Raw genomic sequence first — 18,768 nt, 5'->3', positions numbered from 1 at the left:
GTGCAGTCTCCGATGGATCTTGTTACGCGGAAGGGGCCACAAAATCGACGAATCGGAAAAAAACAAATTTCAATGGAAAAGAAAGATCTCATTTTGTTTAACTGTAATTGCAGATTGAGTCTTGAAAAATTACTTCGCCAAAGTAACCTTAGTGCTGGTCTTTTGTGTCACTGATATTTCAGCTTGACTTTACGGGCTTCGTGCACAAGGGTCGTGCATTGAAGAGTGCCTGGCTCGATTTCATATGATTGGCTGTCCTGATTCAAGAATTATAAGCATCGTTTACTATACAGCATGTCTTTCATGTTCGTTTATCATTTTGTGCAGATGGCAGTGCCTCTGACATAGAGGCCACTAGTGTCCCAGAGGATGCTGTTCCGACTGTTGCTGCAGAACAGGAGGTGTCTCTGGTATGTGTGACCCTTATTTACTGTTTTTTTTTTTTGTATTGAGCTTTCATCATCATCATATCTCTCATAGTTCTTGTAAAGCAAGGCCTACATGCCTGCACATTGGGAGCATCAGCAGCAACTGTGTACAGTGGCATTTGCAGTATTGATTGTGCATTGACCAGAACTACGTACTGTGTTGCATATTATGACATAGTCAATTTCCGCACAGCAGTTTACTTACGACCAGGCTGGCTGATAAGTGGGAGGCAATGATCAGCAACCAGGACTTTGTGTAACGTGTAGTGCGAGTGCAGTCCTCTAAGCGTTGAGGTTTTCATTGCAACAGTATGTTTGTGTTAGGTGCGGTACAAGAAAATAACAGGAACTAAGCACATAGGAGTGCTTTTGTACACAGACTTAGTTTACAATCACTGCAACTACTCGTGAAGCACTGAGTTACTTTCCACCAGGATAGTTTTGTGGCTATAGCGTTCAGCTGCTTAGCACAAGGTTGTAGTGGCCGCATTCCAGTGAAGGCGGACTGCAAAAACACTTGTTTACCAAGCTTTGCATAGTTGTTGAAGATCTCCAGGTAGTCAAAATTGAACCTGTAGCTTTTCCCACCTTGGTGTCTTCCATAGCCTTTGTGTTGCTGTGAAATCTTCAATCAGCTGTCAACTTACTGCAGTATGTATGAAAGTGCGAGATCGTTAGCACAGAGTTGATTGTTCATCACTTATCTGTTTTCTCACTGCCCCTCAGTCTCAGGATGGACTTGGTGACGGTGACGTGAAGCCATCCATGGACGATGAAAAGCCTCCATGCGACAGCTACAGCAGCATGGAGCATGCCTATTCAACTGCATCCAAGAACAATGCTGGTCAGTATTCCATCACATCACATTGTTTCGGCATGCGTGTTTGGTCGATCGTGATCCGAGCACCTTTTTGGTACTTCCTGTATCACTCTCCGACCATACATAAAATTCTGGTGAAGTTCCATCGTAGTCGGTATGCATATACAGTTAAACCTCGATATAACAAAGTTGATAAAATTGGCAATTTGCTTCGTTATATCGAAACTTTGTTGTATTGAAATTTGACCTTTCATTCAAATAAGTACAGTCACTGATCCATTTTTCTTGCACGGAAAGGGGCTGCAGAATTTTTCGAATTATTGGCCAATCGAAGAAAGCTAATTCGAATGAGAAAACAATTCATTTTGATAAATTTGGGAGTCTGCGATGAATGATATGGTTTCATGCCACATACATCGACGATATCTTCACATCAACAGTACGAATTAATTCTTTCAAGGTCGATTTTTTTCGCCATGTGCGACTGCCCAGGGTCGATTTTCTTATTGCAAATTCTAATTCTCCCGACGGACGTATTTCGAAAGAAATTTACCGTAATTTTTCTAGGGTGACCTTTACGGTCACCCTAGAAAAATTACGGTAAAATGAGAAAAATATTTTGCTTTGGTATCCATGTACTCTCTATTCATGAATAACAGTAAAAAAAAGGAAATAAACTTATAAGAATTAAAAATTTTATGTATTGTTATAGTTCAAGGCTTAGAATATGCGCACATGAGAATATTTCGCAAGTCACAAATTTTCCTTCTCTTACAGTAATATCTGCATCCATAGCATAATCGAACTGCATAGGTAGTGCAGTAAGAAAAACTGTGTGGTTGTGTGGCCGTCAAAAAAGCAAAACTTGTGACAAACTTCCTGTAATCTTCATCTTATCGCCAACCAAAGGCAAATAATTTTTGTGGGTCTCAGAAAAAAAAAAAGGAAACACATGCACGGTGTCATCCTTTGCGTATGCACACGCCCGTGAGCAACAAACAAGCGATTAACAGGCGGTCGTGCTTTGAGCGATTAGTAACGATATAGCCATCAATTTTACGAGTGCAAGAAGCCGAAACCGCCTGCACGTGCCAATGCACAAGCGGTAGTACATAGATGCGCTGGAGCAAACAAACCATGTAACGAGAGCCGACAGAGGAAGGCATGAGAAAAAAATTCTCTGTATTCCCGCATAGTGGTAGCACATGCCAGGGAAAAAAAATGTTAGGAAATTGGTGTGCCTTTTAAACGTACAGACAGCGCTGTAAATATATGGCATCGACCATTTTGAACTTGTTTGCGGCGCTGTACGTTTACGCCATTGACCCTGAAAGGGTTAAAGCATTCCATAATGCTGGTTCCCGAAAGTCAGCTTTGGCGCACTACAGTTGTGTTGTGCAGTCGAGTATACTGAGGGTGTAAAAGTGTCACTGTCACAGGATATAAAATGACTTCTTAATTATACAATTATACATGTGTGCACCCGCCATCTTCTGTCATAGTACGGGCACCGAGATGCGTAATATTTGTGCTGGCAAGCTTTTAACCCTTTGAAGGTTTTTGCCGTACATGTACGGCGGCGGTTTTCTGTCCCGCAAGGTCTTTGCTGTACGAGTACGGTTCCGACCCTCCGTTTGAAATTTCGCGCCATAATGACGATGCGGGCTCACCGAGAGGTGCTGCAACCTCTTAGCACTTACAAGAAGCGTTTGAAATTTGCGCTACCTTCTTGGGGAGATAAACAGAACTGATTGCTAGCTTCAGCGCGTCGCTCAGACTGCGGCAGCGCCCCTTTGGCGGTTTCGGTTTCGGCGCGTGATCGCAACGGAGGCGCGCGAAACGTCATTTTCTTTGTCGGCACTCTCTTGCAGCGGTGGAAGTTTATTTCTATCTTGATTGGCGCTGCTCTTAGCTTGTTTATCAGCGACGTTCGCAATCGCGATGTATTCTCGCTCTCAGTGGCAATGCGCTTTTGCGGTTTCGGTTCCGCCGCGTGACCGCAACGGAGGCGCGCGAAACGTGGTTTTTCTCTTTGTCGGCACGCTCTCGCAGGGGCGGCGGAAGTTGATTTCTATCTTGATTGGCACTGCACTTAGCTTGTTTATCACCACCGCTCACGAGGTATTCTCGCTCTCCGCGGCAACGCGCTTACGCGAGAGGGTGCATCAGACCTCTGCCCAAGGCAGGCGCATGCAGAGATGTCATGTGTGCGCCAACACAACTCCTCGCTCCAAGAGAACAGACACGCATTTTAGGTGTGCAGACTGCGATAAGGCGCTGTGCGTAGACCCGTGTTTCAAGGAGTACCACGCTCGGAAGTACTATTGACCATTTTGCAGTTCTGAGTGATGCCGACACCAAAATACTGTTCCTAATTTTTTTTTACTATTTATTCCCGACTTTATACATCTTGTACATTCAAGATCCGCAATACAGTAATTTGACCACCTGGGAAAGTTTTTTTCAAGATAATTCGACCCTCAAAGGGTTAACGCTATTTCGAACGTAGCAGTGGCGATTTAAGCCCTTGAGGGCAGTTAAAGACATGCGTTCATTCTTTTGGACTGCCTGATTTTTTAGAAGTTTTCGCTGTACCTAGGGAGTCCAAATATCTGACATTGACTGTTTATGCAAGTTTGGTAGGCTGGTGGCAGTTCAGTAGTGCCTTGGCAGAGACACTCTAAGCCAAGGTTATCTGTTATCTGTTTGTTATTTTGGTTTTTCTACAGTATGTGTCCTGTTTTTCTTCTAGCAAGTGTGTGGAAGTAGTACTGGGTTTGTTGTTTGTGCTTGTGTCCTGTCTACCACATATTTGTAAATTAAACATGAATTACTAACTGGCTTAAGTTCACGCCCTATTAAGATGCTGATGGAACTGCTGGGAACATGTCTCTCGCAGTGTGCAACCCTTCACCACGCAAGCATGCACGCAAGTCTCCGCTGGTGCCACGGCAGGTCGAGAGCCCTGTGCTGGAATTGAGCACAGGAGCAAAGGCACGCCTGGAGGCCCTGCTCACCGAAGGGGACCTGCTGGAGGTGTCGCTCGATGAGACTGGCCACATTTGGCGCATACTTCAGGCCACCAAACCACCAAGGGACCCCCTGTCCCCTTTTGAGGCTTTCCCCGAGTTCGAGGTGAGTGTACTACTTGGCTTCTTGTAGTTCAGAACTCTTTAGAGTCTCTAAGCTGCAGGGTTTCCATGCCAGATGACGAAGATAAACATAATGCCAGCATCAGTGGAGTCTTAAAATTAAGCTGAAGCCTGCACCAAACCCAAAAGATTGTCTTCACCTTATTGTCTGAATATTGTCCGATTTTCCTTCCTAGGACTACTCGGAGGCTTCAAAGAGACTAGAGAAGAGAACAAAAAAACGCAAGGTAGAGCTGCCTACCGCCACGGCAAAGGTAAGCTCAACAAAGGCTCTTTTTTTCCCTCCCAAATAAGGGCCATTCCTTGAACGAATAGGCAAAAAATCGTGTTTTGCGTTCCTATTGCAGATATGGCCAGTCGAAGTTATAGTATTACTAAATAAGCAATCCTTGCATAAATTACTGCACACATTGTGTTATGCATGGCAGAAGTAGACTGCAATCTGTGCAGAATCCACTCATTCACTCTCAGCGCTTGGGACATCGCAGAGTGTTTAACAAGGTTTAAAGGGTGCTTAAAATAGGCAAAGAGGCTATTCTCTCTGCCGAAAGAACTGACATTTGAGCGCAAAAGTGGCTTACGAATGTGCTTGACATTGCAACATTCTATATAGTCGAGGTCATTTATAACGAAATCAATAGTTAGTTCCACAAAAGTAAGTGGTCATTGTATCAGTAGTTCATTATATGTTCACCAAATGCAAACAGCATTTATTGAATCTGAACATGCAGAGCTCATTCGATGTCATCGTCGCTGCTAGACTCGTCACTGTGTTCCTTGTCACTGTCACCTTCAAACAGTGCATTATCTTCGGTACCGTCAAGCGCATTAGATATGCTGCACTTTTTAAAGGCGCGCATAATCAAAGTACCTGGGATTTCGTCCCACACTGCAGCTACCCAGCCCGCCAGCTGCGATATCGATGCACGTTTGATGCGGCCCGTTGCCGTTAGCATGTGGTCTTCGTCAGTCAACCAGTCCGTGTAATATTTCCACAGACGATCCTTGAAAGGTTTGTTGATGCAGACATCAAGTGGCTGCAACTGGCCCATCATGCCGCCCGCTATGACAGTGAGGTCCGTGTTCGCTTGCGCGAGCACAGCCTTCACGTTGTTGGTCAAGTGCCCATGGTAAGAGTCGACAACAAGGAGCGAGTTCTTTGTCAAAAGGCCTCCTGGACGCCGTTGCCACTCAATCTTAACCCACTCTTCCACCATCGCACCCGTCATCCACCCGTTCTCATTTGCCCGCACAATGACATTTCTTGGGAAAGTGTCTTGAGCAGGCAGTGTCTTCCTTTTAAATATCGCATAAGGAGGAAGTTTATGTCCATCAGCTGTGCAGCACAGCATCACAGTTGTGCAATGCTCCTCATATCCCGCAGAGCGCACTTTCACCTCCTTGGCACCCTTTTCATTCACAGTGTACGCCCCTGGCATATCAAAATACGCAGCCGTCTGGTCGGCGTTGCCGATTTGCCCAAGGTTGTAGCCTGCCGCTTCACTCTTTCGCAGCACGTAGCGCTGAAAAGCTATCAACTTTTCTTCGAAATCGCTTGGCAGCTTCTGGGTGATTGAAGTGCAACGTTGGAGGCTGAAGCTGAAGCACTTCATGAATTTCTGAAGCCAGCCCCGGTTGGCTTTGAAATCCTTTGGCGTTAGGTCTCGCTCCTTCGAAAGTTCCTTAGCTTTCGCTTGGAGCACGTCTGGTGTCACTGGAAGGGCAGCTGCTCTCTGCGCCTGAACGAAGTCGACCAAAACTGTCTACACTTCGTGGTGACGGCCTTTCTTTGTCCGCAAAATGCCATCCTCATTGCGGCGCACGCAAAAAGCTGCTGTAGTTGTCCCCTCCAACAACGGACATTTTTCTCGTCGACGCCAAAGTCCCGCCCATCTTAAAGGTTCGACGATGCCTCTGTGGCTATCGCAACTTTTCTCTTGAAAGCTGCACTGTAGGGGCATCTCCTGCTTGGTGCCATCGCGATAACACCACGCCGCACACCGATACGGCCGACATGACACAGGTCAAAATGGCGGCCTCGCTTGTGTACGGTTGGCTACTGGCATGGCTAGTAGCGGCTGCGATACTGACTTTTTTAGATGGTGCTAGCTATGCACCATATTTAGCAGTTTCAATGAAAAACTGGCGCGTTTCTCAAAATCCTCGAATCTAAGCCGACCCTAGAGTTTGGAATATGATTACTTGAAAAAAAAAAGAAACTATCGGCCTAGATTCTAATAAATACGATATTTGTGATCTCAAGCTGCAGGGAATCACCAGAAGCCACCTACGGCCTTCAGAAGCGTAATTCAGGGGTGTCGGTAGAGCAGCTGGTCATGAATGGCGAAATGAACTGCTTGGCGTCGAAGGGTTCGGGATACAAGGATGGTTGATGATCCAGATAGATAGTCAAAAATAGATGCGATCCATGGGTAACGACGTTGTGTGGTGGCAAAGGAGTCCATGTCAAAAGATGACACGGAGTGTGCACAAGTTGTGCTGCAGGCCAGGTCTGGAGGTAAAGGGGAACGGGACAGGGCGTCTGCGTCTGAGTGTGTGCGCCTGCTGTGGTATGTGATACTCATGTGGTAGATCATGCGAATATCATACTCCTGGATGCGTAGTGCCCAACAGGCTAGGCAGGCAGTGGGATCTGCCAAGATGGTGAGCCAACATAGCACCTGATCATCTGTGACCAAGTCGAATAGGCGCCTGTACAAGTATTGTCGGATCTTGCCAAGTGCCCATACTAAAGCCAAACACTCTTTTTCGATCACGCTGTAATTGGCCTCGGGCTTCGTCAGCGTGCAACTCGCATAGGTGACTGCATGTGCAGAGTAGCCAGGCTTTCGTTGGGCAAGGACGGCGCCAAGACCGACCCCGCTGGCATCTGTTTGTACCTATATTGCAGCTGATGGGTCGAAATGGCGAAGAAAGGGTGGAGAGGGTGAGAAGATGATGCAGCGTAGCAAATGCGGAGTCGCATGCAGGTGACCAGGAGGAGAGGTCAGCGTCACCGCTTAGAAGCTGAGTCAATGGTGCCATGATCGACTCGAAATTCCGAGCAAAGCGCCAGGAATATGAGCACAGGCCCACAAAGCTTCAAAGTTCTTTGATGGCTTCGGAAGCTCAGCGACTGCTCGAAGTTTTGCAGGATCGGGTGGAACGCTGTGCTTGGACATAACGCGGCCTAATAATTATGGTGACCTCCTGCGCGGCGAAGCAGCACTTTTTGAGGTTGAGTTGGAGGCCATGGTGGGCGGTAGCATTCGTGGTCGCAGCTCCAGTGTTTCAAGCGATTGGGTTTGAAGCCCAGCACTTCCCCCAATTGAGAAGAGGTTTATTAGCGACCCCTTATGCAAAGGGCACAGCAACCGGGACCAGCGAGGCAGCCTGAAGCACCATCCAAAAAGACGCCAGAAACCAGCAGCGCGAGCAGAGCCTAGCCGTGCGCTGACGATGCGGCTGTACAGCGAGATGAGTCTTCTTCTTCACACAAGCAATATTCATAGCTCAAAATGTCTGTTTACGGTGTTTACCCAATTCTAACGTGCTGTATAATCAGATACATAACCAAAGCCGCCTTCTTGGCAATTGTATGCTATACTGCAGGACACAGATGTGTTGTGGCAAAGCTGACTAAAAATATATTGTGGCGCGGAGCTGACTTTAGGAAACTGGCAGCCAATGTGCAACACATATTCTTCTTGCTAAAAATTTGCGTCCACTTTATGCCTCTTTGTTTAGTAGCTTTAATGTTGTTTCTGTGAAAATTTTCTACTTTGGACTCACAGAAAATGGTCACCTGTTCGAATCTAGGGCATTTTAGAATCAGACAATGACTGGCAAAGATACAGTAGCCTGTTCTGGCGTTTTTCTGTGTCCTTGTTTAATTCAATTTGCCTGATAATTCGATCAATTTTATCGGTCCCGTCAGGGTCCAATTTAACCCTTTGAGGGTCGATTTTTTTCACCATATGTGACCACCCAGGGTCGATTTCTTTTATTGCAGATTCCAATTCTTCTTAAGGACTTACTTCTAAAACAATTTATCTCAGTTTTTCTAGGGTAACTGTAAAGTGAGAAAAAAATATTTTGCGTTGGTATATATGTACTCTTCATTCATGAATAATAACAATAAAAAAAGAAATAATCTTATAAGGATTATAAATTTGACGCATACTTATGCACATAATTCAAGGCCTTAAAAATGCACAGACGAGAATATTTTGCAAGACTCAAATGTTCCTGCTCTTACACTAATATGTACATCCATAACGTAATCGAACTGCGTAGGTGCGCGCACTCAATAAATGTGTGTGGTTCTGTGCCTGTCAAAAAAAGCACGTGTGACAAACTTCCGCTAATCTTAATCTTATCGCCCACCAGAGGCAATTAGTTTTCGAGAGTGTCAAAAAAAGAAAAAGCAACAGAGACGCATACACTGCGGCATCCTTTGTATGCACACCCCTGTGAGCATGAAACGAGCGAGAAAAAGGCGGTCGCCCTTTGAGCAATTAATTAGTTAGCCAGCAGTTTTGCAAGCGCAAGAAACCGACACCGCCCGCCGAACAAAACCCGAACCGCCGCCCGCCCTCGCGTGCACCAATGCACCAGCGGTAGTATATAGAGGCGCGGGAGCAAATTAGCTCTAAAACAAACCATGCGACGAAAACAAAGAGAGGGAGGCGTGCGAAAAAAATTCCCTGTATTCCCACATAGTGGCAGCACATGACAGAAAAGAAAAAGTTAGGAAATTGGTGCGCTTTTTAAACGTACAGACGGCGCCATAAATATACAGCATTGACCATTTTGGGACTTGTTTGTGGGGCTGTATATTTACGTCATTGACCTTCGAAAGGTTAAGGAAAGTCAACTGTGATTTTCTTGAGTTGCCCCAATTCTTTTTAGTGTTTCTTTAGTTTTGTTTCATTATTTAGATGATAATCACTAAAATGTCCTGAAATTAACATGTTTTTAATTCAAATTGTCATTGCAAGTTTTACTTATGAATATTAAAATAGAATTGGTCCGGGTGTGGTTCTGTATCGTTGTTGTTGTTGTTGCCAACATGCACAGCCACGGCCAAAGCCAAAGTTGCAGAAGCGAGCACCAGCCAAGGACGAGGCTGCCAATCCGTCCACAACAGCCAGCCAGGGAGCCTCAGGCACGGCCGACTCTTCAACCAAAGCAGCCAGCGGCGTCAAGAAGGTGTCCAGAGGTGGGACCGACGCCGGGAAGCAACCCGAGCGCAAGGTTCGTACATTTTGAGTGCAGGCTGGAAGAATTCATACCAGGTCACGAGCCTAGGTCGGCAGATAAAGCAGATAGTCACTCATGCGCACTCACTAATATATTCGTAAGCTGTGTACTCGCTCATCCTTATGTGCACTCGCACTCATTGGCACCCACTCACATTTGTACTTATGCACGTAAGTGGCATCAACTTCCACTCACCAGCAATTGTTGACATACGCACTCACACTCGCTGACAGTCACTCACGTTTATGCTAGCACCTTCACAAAATTACTATCACTGACTTCCGTTGGTACTCGTGTTAACTGGCACACACTCCAGTTTATGCTCGTATCTACTGAAACCTGCCAGCACTCGCTCTCGTTAATACCCATGTTCATTCACAACTTTCATCATTCAGTAATGTCCTTATCTCACGCCTGTGAAATCATTGCGGAGAGATTATGAGTCACTGTATTCGTGATTATGGCAATCTGTGATCTCGGGTTCATATCCTGACTGCATGCTGTTGGGGTTGAAATCAAGATTAATCCGGAGCCCTCTGCTATGGCATCTTGTCCCCGTCATGTGCCGATACATTTAACCCGTAAATCAATACATTCATTGATCAGTTGGCCGCTGAATTTGCTTAATATTGGAATATAGGTTTTAGGTTTACTAGAGTTCTATTATTTGGTCATTAGGCACAGCTCACCTGCCATGGTGGTTTAGTGGCTTTGGCGCTATGCTGCTAAGCACGCATTCGTGGGATCAGCTCCCAGCTGCAGCGGCCGCATTTCAATGAGGGGGAAATGCAAAAATGCCCTTGTACCGTGCATTGGGTGCATGTTAAGGAACACCATGTGGTGAAAATTAATCCGGACACCCCCCTCCCACTATAGCGTGCCTCATGATCATGGTGATCTTGGCACGTAAAACATCAAGTATTAAGTACAGCTGCACAAGTTTGCACCATGCAAGCATGTATTCTTTACGTATGCAAGAGTGAGTATAGGACCAAGTGTGAGCGATAGAATGTGATGGTAATGTCTCAGACACTGTTGTGTGCAGTAAAGAATTTTCTATGCGATCCTTTGAATGTGACATTTGTTCTTCATACTGGAACATGTCTTAGCAACTATATAGTCGAAGTGCGTTGTAACAAACGTGTATAGCAAAATACAGGATAAAATGAAGTAAACGCAAAGTTTGATTGGTCCCTGCTTTGTTTCAATGGGAGCTTTACTTGTATAATGAAAGAAAGTAGTTTTTGTGTTCGTGTGGCTCGAAATATGTCAACAAGTCAAGAAAATCTTAAACGCAATATTTGGATAATTTGAATCACCGACAGCAGAAGAGTGCTTGAATTGCTCGTCTTTGTTGCATGCCCCGCCATCTAGGGGCAGAGAAAGTAGCTAGCATTGGCCAACTGGCATGTGATCAAACTCTCGCCCCACAACCTCTCCTAGTAATCTGCACTTTCTCATTCTGTTGCATAGTTTTGTCTTGTCGAATGCCCTCAAGTACCACCAAACAAAGATTATGTCGTTTTTAAATAAATTGATTTGTGGATGCGGCCAGCATCGCTATTGGTGTGTTTATTTTTACTCTCCAGCACAGAATAAAAGGCGAAGTCATACGTTTATACTAAGCTTTAAATTCAGAAGTTGTGCGTTTTTGCAACTTTTTGTTGTCTATCTTTCATTGAGTTCATGTGCAAACTTGTTCACTGGAGTTTATATGCATAATTTTATAACGACTATTGGATATAATGTAGAAATCATTGTTTAATATCTGACTTCATTATAACGAGCTTTGACTGTATGAGCTATGTTCCTTACAAGCGGCTGGTGTGAAGAAAAGCATAGTTTTTTATCGAACAAGACATGGATGCTGGGTCACCTCTGACCCATTGCAGCTTTCTGGTAGCACAGCAGTGAGAATAATAAACAAATTATATGTGCATAATTAGAACACATACTAGCTACTGCTTATGTTCCACACATCACAAAACTAATTTCCTTGCCAGGCTGCCTAGGTCAAGGATTTTTTGTTTGGCACGCATGTGGCTTTTCCTCTGTCAGTGACTGACGATTCATTCTACAGTCAAACCTTTTAACGAAGTCTTGTCTGACATGAAAATACTTTTGTTATATTCGAAGTTCGTTGTAAGCATATACTTGTTACATGCCGATATCGGCGAGAAATCATTTAGATTTACTTTGTAATATTTTATAATTTGTTATATCGAGGTTTGACTGTACTCTTTTCAAACAATGCCTTTGTGCTACCATGGTGTGTCATACGCCAAAGTGAAGCTGTGTATGGAAACGAAGGAAAATATCTTTCATCCAGGTGCGTCCCATCAAGAAGGTGCGCCGGGAGGACTCTGGATCAGGTGGTGCTACCCCTGGTGACAAGGTGGTGAAACGACGGCGAGTGGCCCATCGCCCGCAGACTGCATCGTCATCTGCCGAGACAGCTGATGTGGCTGATGAAGTCTGCTCTGCGCCAGACTGCGTCCAACCTCAAGGTAGGGACAGTCACTGTTAGACCTTGAATCACTTTAAGGGGGAAAGAGGTGTTTAGAAAAATTTTTTTTTATTTTTTGACTACATTTAATAAAAATTGTCCCCCCGACATAGTTTTTCATGCTGATTTCAAAAAATATAATTACTTTTTAAATTTACTGAGTGGTTCCAGGTATAATTAAAATTAGTCACCTATTATTTATTGGAACAATTGTAATGAGAGTATTGGCCAGAATGTTTATAAAGATATATGGCTGGTTACTACAAAGTGTAAGCAGCACAACTTTAGGACTACTTTTTTTATATTGCAGGTATTACCAATTTTACAGAAATTTGAAGTTCAATCACCACACATGGCAATCATGTGGTCCAATTAGTAGCCGGATTTTAACATTTACAAAAGCGAAAAGTAAAAATCTGCTCCTAGCATTGTATAGTACAGACATGTAGCTACATGCCGTTGCTAAAATTATGGTTCTATGTGCACTGAAGAACGAGATAGCGCTTCGGCAAGTTCAAGAAACCCCAAAAATGAGATTATGAGAAAACATGAAAAAACAAAATGAGCTTATTTTTATAACATAACACCACAAAATATTTGAATAAATTTAAGTGCTATTGCATTAGTAGCCGCCAGGAATGTAGTCTGTCTGGCTAGTGTCTTTACGGTGATGTTTCCTGAGCACCCGCTGCAAGTTTTCAGCAGACGCATGCTCAGCATACATAGCCAGATCGTTTGTCCCGGCAACAGTGTCTTCAACACTATCTAGTTGTTCTGATTTTCAGTCAGTAGCAGGAGTTGATGTTAATGCTTGAAATTTTCCTTGAGCTTCACTGTCAATACGCTATGATCTATGATGTCACCAAAATCTATGATGTCACTTGACTTACCAGTGCTGGTGTTCCGGAATTATGGAATCATGGCCTTTGTTTTCTTTTCTAGTTATGAATCTTTAACAGTGAAATGAATGAAAATAGAGTTTTAAGGAATAGCACAACCTAAAGTGATTTAGTGTATCTGTTTAGTCTCCCTTTAACAGGAATCTTGCCAAGACCAGAGCAGTCACAATAATTTGTATTTCTTTCCAGGTGAGGCAGTAAACTGGGTGCAGTGTGATGGAGGCTGCGAACAGTGGTTCCACCTGCTCTGCGTGGGTCTGAGCATGAATGAAGTGAAAGACAATGAGGACTATTACTGCCCACAGTGCAGTCAGCCCGATGCTAAAGCCTCGAGTCGCAGCAGCCAGCACGACTTTAATGGGAACGGGGAGTCATCAGAGTTGCCCGACGAAATGGCAGACTCGGCATCGCCAGTGCCAGCAGAAGCCGAAGATTCCAGCGGCGTGACTGTTCCCACAATCTCTGAGCCTCCGACTGCTGCTGCACTCGTAACAGCGGCCGTGTGAAGTGTTGTCTAGTTTTGTTCTTGTTGAAATAAGTGAGGGGTGTGGGGGGTGCTGTCGCGTTTAAAGAATTTAGAGAAACGCATTATCACAAAAGGTTGAGCCTCAGGTATGGATGATGTGCTGTAAAAGTTGGGGAATGATGCATGTTGGATTGTGTTGTAGTGAGATTTCAAAGTTTGTGTGGCTGCGTTGTTCCGGTCATTGTGGTGTTCATTATTTTCGCGTGTGTGTAATGGGGGCATGTGAACTGATTTATGGAGGGGAGCCTATTTGATTTCTACCCACCTGTGCAGTCACCGGCATATAAGCTTTTCCACCCTTGGTCCTCTTTCATAGCAGAATCAGATAGCATCCCCCTTGTCGCGTGGTTTTTCCTTTTCATCTTTTTCATTATGGCATGAATTGAACTGCCACTGTTTCTTGCTCTGTGGAGCATTCTCGTGCACTTCCGTTTTGTTCATCAGTAATATCTTTCACTGCATATGCTGCTCTCTCTTGTTTAACATTGCATACTGCTGCATAAGCCCTGCATGCACATCTCGTCTATTGGTGCGTTTAGGTGTGTTGTGCTTGCTTCACTAAGGAAGCGTTCTTGTAATATTGGTGCGTGGCGCGCACTTGTGCACTCACACGCACACCACACACACACTTGAGGTAACACCTGCAAGCCTTCCCTCCTAGACAAACCGTCAGCAGCCAGCACCATTTGTACATATATACATACATTGAATGTCATATAAGACCTATACGAAAACCATAAAAATAACAAAAAAAAAAGGATAAAGACCTGTATTATTAGATGATCATGGTGCTTGCTGTTCTTCCTCACCATGTGACCACGTTGTGTTCGTTTGTCACTTCTGGTTTAGTGTGTACATGTACAGTCAGCATGCCGGACGTCACACAAAAGTAAGAGCAGGTAGTGCTCTGTGGCACAAGCATCTCTGATCACGCAGACATCATGGCGATGTTGAAGCTGCAGTTTGTTTTAGCGAGTGGTGCCCTGTTAACCATTTATTCGACGTTGTCATAGCGCGCACTTTTTCATTCGTAGAGCCTCCATTCAACCCAATTTTGTGTGTTTCGCTGGTGCATCTATACAAGTAGTCATGATGAGGACGAACAAAACAAACAAATGCATTGTACACCCTTCTCTGACAAAATAACTTCATTGAGGGGCGGGAGGCCACGATTGACTCTGGGTGTACACCTTTTCGTTCATATTTCTTGGCATGTGCATGAACGAGGATATGGAACTGCATTTCTCATTACTGCATTCATCAGCTTGCTTGTACCACTTGTATGATAGGTTTGAAGCTCTGGCAGAGAAAAAAAGCCACGTTTTATTTATTTTCATTGTGTTATATTGTGGCTCCAAGGTTAAGTGAGCGATGAGGTTTCAAACCCTTCCTCCCTTTATTATTATATATATATTTTTTTAGGTATGGTTTTGTGCAATCCTTGTTTTGTACTTTTTTTCATCAAATAGCAGTGGATCACATAATCGTGACTTCTTTTTTTCTGTTTGAGCCTTCTTGGTTACAAAGCAAACTGGCAAATCATGTTAGAACATATATGTGCACCTTGCGTGGAATTGTAGATTTTTTTTCCTCATGTAATTGTGCAGGTCTGTGAAAGGAAAAGTGCATTTATCAAAGGCTCGAGAATTCTTTTCATGTCGGTAATAGCATGGTTTACGCAGCAGAGAAAATGTTTTTGTTCCTGTGTTTGACATGTGATTTCACACAAGCTGCTGTTAGACAAGAAAATACTTGAAACTAATTAGGTCTATCTGTCTCTTTTTGTACATATGCAGTAAAAATTTTCTGGAGAACACTGTGTTTTGTTTTTTTCTTAATAGCAGGACATCTCACAAAACATATTCATATGTATGTTCTTGTTCATGTGTTGATGGAAATGTATAGGTGATTTGGCTGCTGAATAAATTCACCTGTTTTGCAGACCACACAATAGGACACAACTGTTACATGTAAGTACTTCTTTTGCAGAAATTGAATGGCGAGGGATGGGGAGGGGGGGGTCAAAATTCACTTCTAAAACTTGGAAGTGGGCATATTTATAATAATTAATACACAGACAAATGGTGCTCTGCACAACTAAATTGTGATGAACCAAATGTTGGAAAGTACTACTACCAGACATAATATTAATGGCTTATTGCACATGAGAGGTGCTAAAGAAGTGAATGAAGCTGCATCTACGAGTCTTGGCTAAACAACTGTCCTGTACGCACGCATATTTTGAACAAGTGGCAATTTTGGCAGTTTGTGCCGTTTAATCTGTTTGGGTGTACTTACCCATTTCATTCAGCATAATGTACGAGATATCTGCAGCAATGATGCACATAAAAAAATGCAATTTCTCTAGACAAATGGTGCCATCGTGTGTGAAAGGGGTAAAACACCATGCATCATGTTCTACCCAGCAACCTTGTTTACGCAAGATTTCAGTACATTCTGCTTCAGCAATGTGTACTGGCATGAAAAACAACCTTTGCACACGTAGGTGCATACCTGATTGTGCATACATATGCTAGGGATTTGCCGAAGGGTCAAATGTGTTGCCTGCACATTTGAGGCCACTTGTACAAGGCTCTTTGACTACCTTGCATGCCATGCACCATATAGAATTACAAAATAATATGTTGAAGGTGCTGAAGAAGGGCTTGGAATAAGGCTGGAAATTATAGTCGTCAGTTCAGGACAGATACCAGGTTTTAAATGGTGTCAACCAGTTTCCACAAATTGACCTATCGGCGACGGCTCCTTCAGAAACGTATCGCATATCTCTTTTCATATATGAAGTGTTGACAGTAATGAATGGGTACACATTAGTGCACGGTGGCCCGTAAAGTAAGAACCAGATTGACTTATCGGTGGCATTTTTTTAAAGGGCCTTGCATCGGTGGATTTCCCAGCAGGTGGATTCCTTTTTTGACCTCCTCTGCTATTTTATCATTGCTGCTGCGTTACTCTACGCAGGGCTATGACCAGCTATGACCCAGTGACAACAATGATGTTCTATGGATATCCTCTAAACATCCAGTTCCAGGACAATGATATCCTAGTTAGTGTTGAATATTTCCTGCATGCATCTCTCACATGATCATTTGGCTGCGCTTTCGGTGTCCTGTGAACATCCTTTGCATGTATGCAAGGGACATCATGTGGACATGCTGCATACATTTTACATATTCCAGGGCATTTTGCACTGGGTTTGCCACAATCTGTGCCAGATGCAATGGGCAGAACGCCTATACTTCAAGAAGATGTATACGCTGTGTGCACACTGTATACGCACATGTATGGAAGTTCAGCATACTCAATCTTCTAGGCCTTCCACCCAAGCCCACTTAAGTGGCTTATTGAACTAATTGAAGTTTGCAAAATAAATTGCATCGGAAAACTCGTAAAGAGCGACATACACATGAGCTGCATGCACACACAGCTTCAAATTGTGATTCGAACATGCGAGAAAACGTAATTCTGTTACAAGGAACTCTGGCAAAGCCTTGATTCAAGGACATATATTAATGTGTATATAAAAAAAAAGGTGCATGTGGGATTACCTTGAGACATCCGTGGTAGAATGTCCAAAACAGGATCTGGAAGACGTCCTATTTGTCACTGATCGAAATGCTTCATGGGCATTGGGGGGCTGGTTTGAATGTCATATGGACGATGTCTTTTCATTGGGGTATGACTTGCAGGATGTCCTGGGCCTGTCTTGTTCTGTGGTGGAGCCCATAAAGGTTTCTACCAAAAAGAAAAATAACAGTAGCGAAAGAGAAACGAAGACTCCTTTGGAGTGAGGCTATACTTTAATGTACTGAAAGTGGTTGCTGCAGGAGCCGTAAAAGCCTTCACGCTGCCCCATCTCCGAGGCCTACCAGAAAATTGTAGTTGGCATCCTACGGAATGATGGTGGCAGCATAGAGAGAGCAAGTGGTTCTAATGACCATCTAATGACAGTAGAGCTAAAAGGCTGTTCTTGTTCCTTAATGATGTGGCGCAACCCACTCTGGGTGATTGGCCATGATTTGGGCGGCTCAAAGGAGTCTAAATCGAATGGAAACATACCAAGTTTTACTTTGCAACGGCCCATAGAATTAATACAAAACTAGCTCTATGCAGCTACTACCTGGACGCGAAGTTTTTGTTATGTAGGGCTATAGTGTACTAGAATACACTATATGTAGGGCATTGGTAGGGCCAACTATTTCCAACTTTCACCGACTGTAGGGGGCGCCACTACTTATCCAACCTGGCTGTCGATCCGATGATCACCTGCGCAGAGATGTCATCAGTTGGTTCTTTATTTTATGACGTGGTTGCCTGTGTTGTTTTGGTCTCTGGTTGCCACCGCTGGCCCACGATAGAATCACAGAACACCTATACATGATAGAATCATTTTGCGTGGCACTGCACTTATCGTCAGGAAGCAGCTGACGCTTGAGTGCGTAATGGCACAGTGGGTCACGAATACGCTGCCTCAATTAATATATCAGGAAAAATCAATGACACATTGAGCCAAGCACTTCACTTTCTATCCCAATCGAGCCCGACAGGAATCTAATTTATGTCCCAAATATAGTTCCCTTCTGCATCTTTCGCAAACGAGCCAGTCGCGATCGATGAATTTGGTCTCAATCGGGCTTGATCGCAATCGTAAGTGCCCGTACGACACCGATAATATGGAGCACTTCCCATCGCGATACTGGTTCTCAACAACGACGGTAAAGAGTACCAACTGTACAAACGAATACGAACATTCTTCTTTCGCAAATACCCTGTTTACACACGTACGTAAGTGCGAGACTGTCTAACGGGTGATTGAGTAAGGTTAATTCGAGGGTTTTACGTGCCAAAACGGGCTTTCCGATGCGCGGGTTCACACCCCATGAGCTTTTTGGTTGTTTGTACGAACGACGTATTCTACGGTGCGGGTTGAGCGCTTCGGCAGAGCACATGCGATTGTTCATGTATTCCGTTCCAATTTTTGAAACGCCAAAGTTCAACGGTGATCTTTCAACAAAATCCTTCGCAATTCGCTTTCCGCAAGCGCAAAACGTCACGAAGGATAACCATAGAATAAAGAACCAACGACGAGGCACAGCTCGTACGTTTTCGCCTGGGAAGTTTTCGTTCTATCATCGGAAGACTGCTTTCGGCAGT

The 18,768-nt window shown here is 44.1% G+C and overlaps 1 protein-coding gene across 1 annotated transcript in view; it reads left to right on the top strand.

Annotated features, from left to right (window-relative positions):
* LOC142585828 (lysine-specific demethylase 5A-like) overlaps positions 1–15,407 on the top strand; it is an 83,153-nt gene extending 67,746 nt beyond the window's left edge. The window contains exons 27-33 of the mRNA XM_075696855.1: positions 328–410; positions 1,155–1,272; positions 4,148–4,383; positions 4,577–4,654; positions 9,480–9,656; positions 11,992–12,169; positions 13,257–15,407. Coding sequence (XP_075552970.1) covers positions 328–410; positions 1,155–1,272; positions 4,148–4,383; positions 4,577–4,654; positions 9,480–9,656; positions 11,992–12,169; positions 13,257–13,573 — 1,187 coding nt within the window. The 3' untranslated portion in view covers positions 13,574–15,407. The remainder of the gene's footprint in view (positions 1–327; positions 411–1,154; positions 1,273–4,147; positions 4,384–4,576; positions 4,655–9,479; positions 9,657–11,991; positions 12,170–13,256) is intronic.
* The last annotated feature ends 3,361 nt before the right edge of the window (positions 15,408–18,768 follow it).

The sequence above is a fragment of the Dermacentor variabilis genome, chromosome 6, assembly GCF_050947875.1.
Source record: "Dermacentor variabilis isolate Ectoservices chromosome 6, ASM5094787v1, whole genome shotgun sequence".
Lineage (NCBI taxonomy): Eukaryota > Metazoa > Arthropoda > Arachnida > Ixodida > Ixodidae > Dermacentor > Dermacentor variabilis.
The sequence above is the reverse complement of the archived record's forward strand: the minus strand, read 5'-3'. Positions and strand labels throughout refer to the sequence as shown.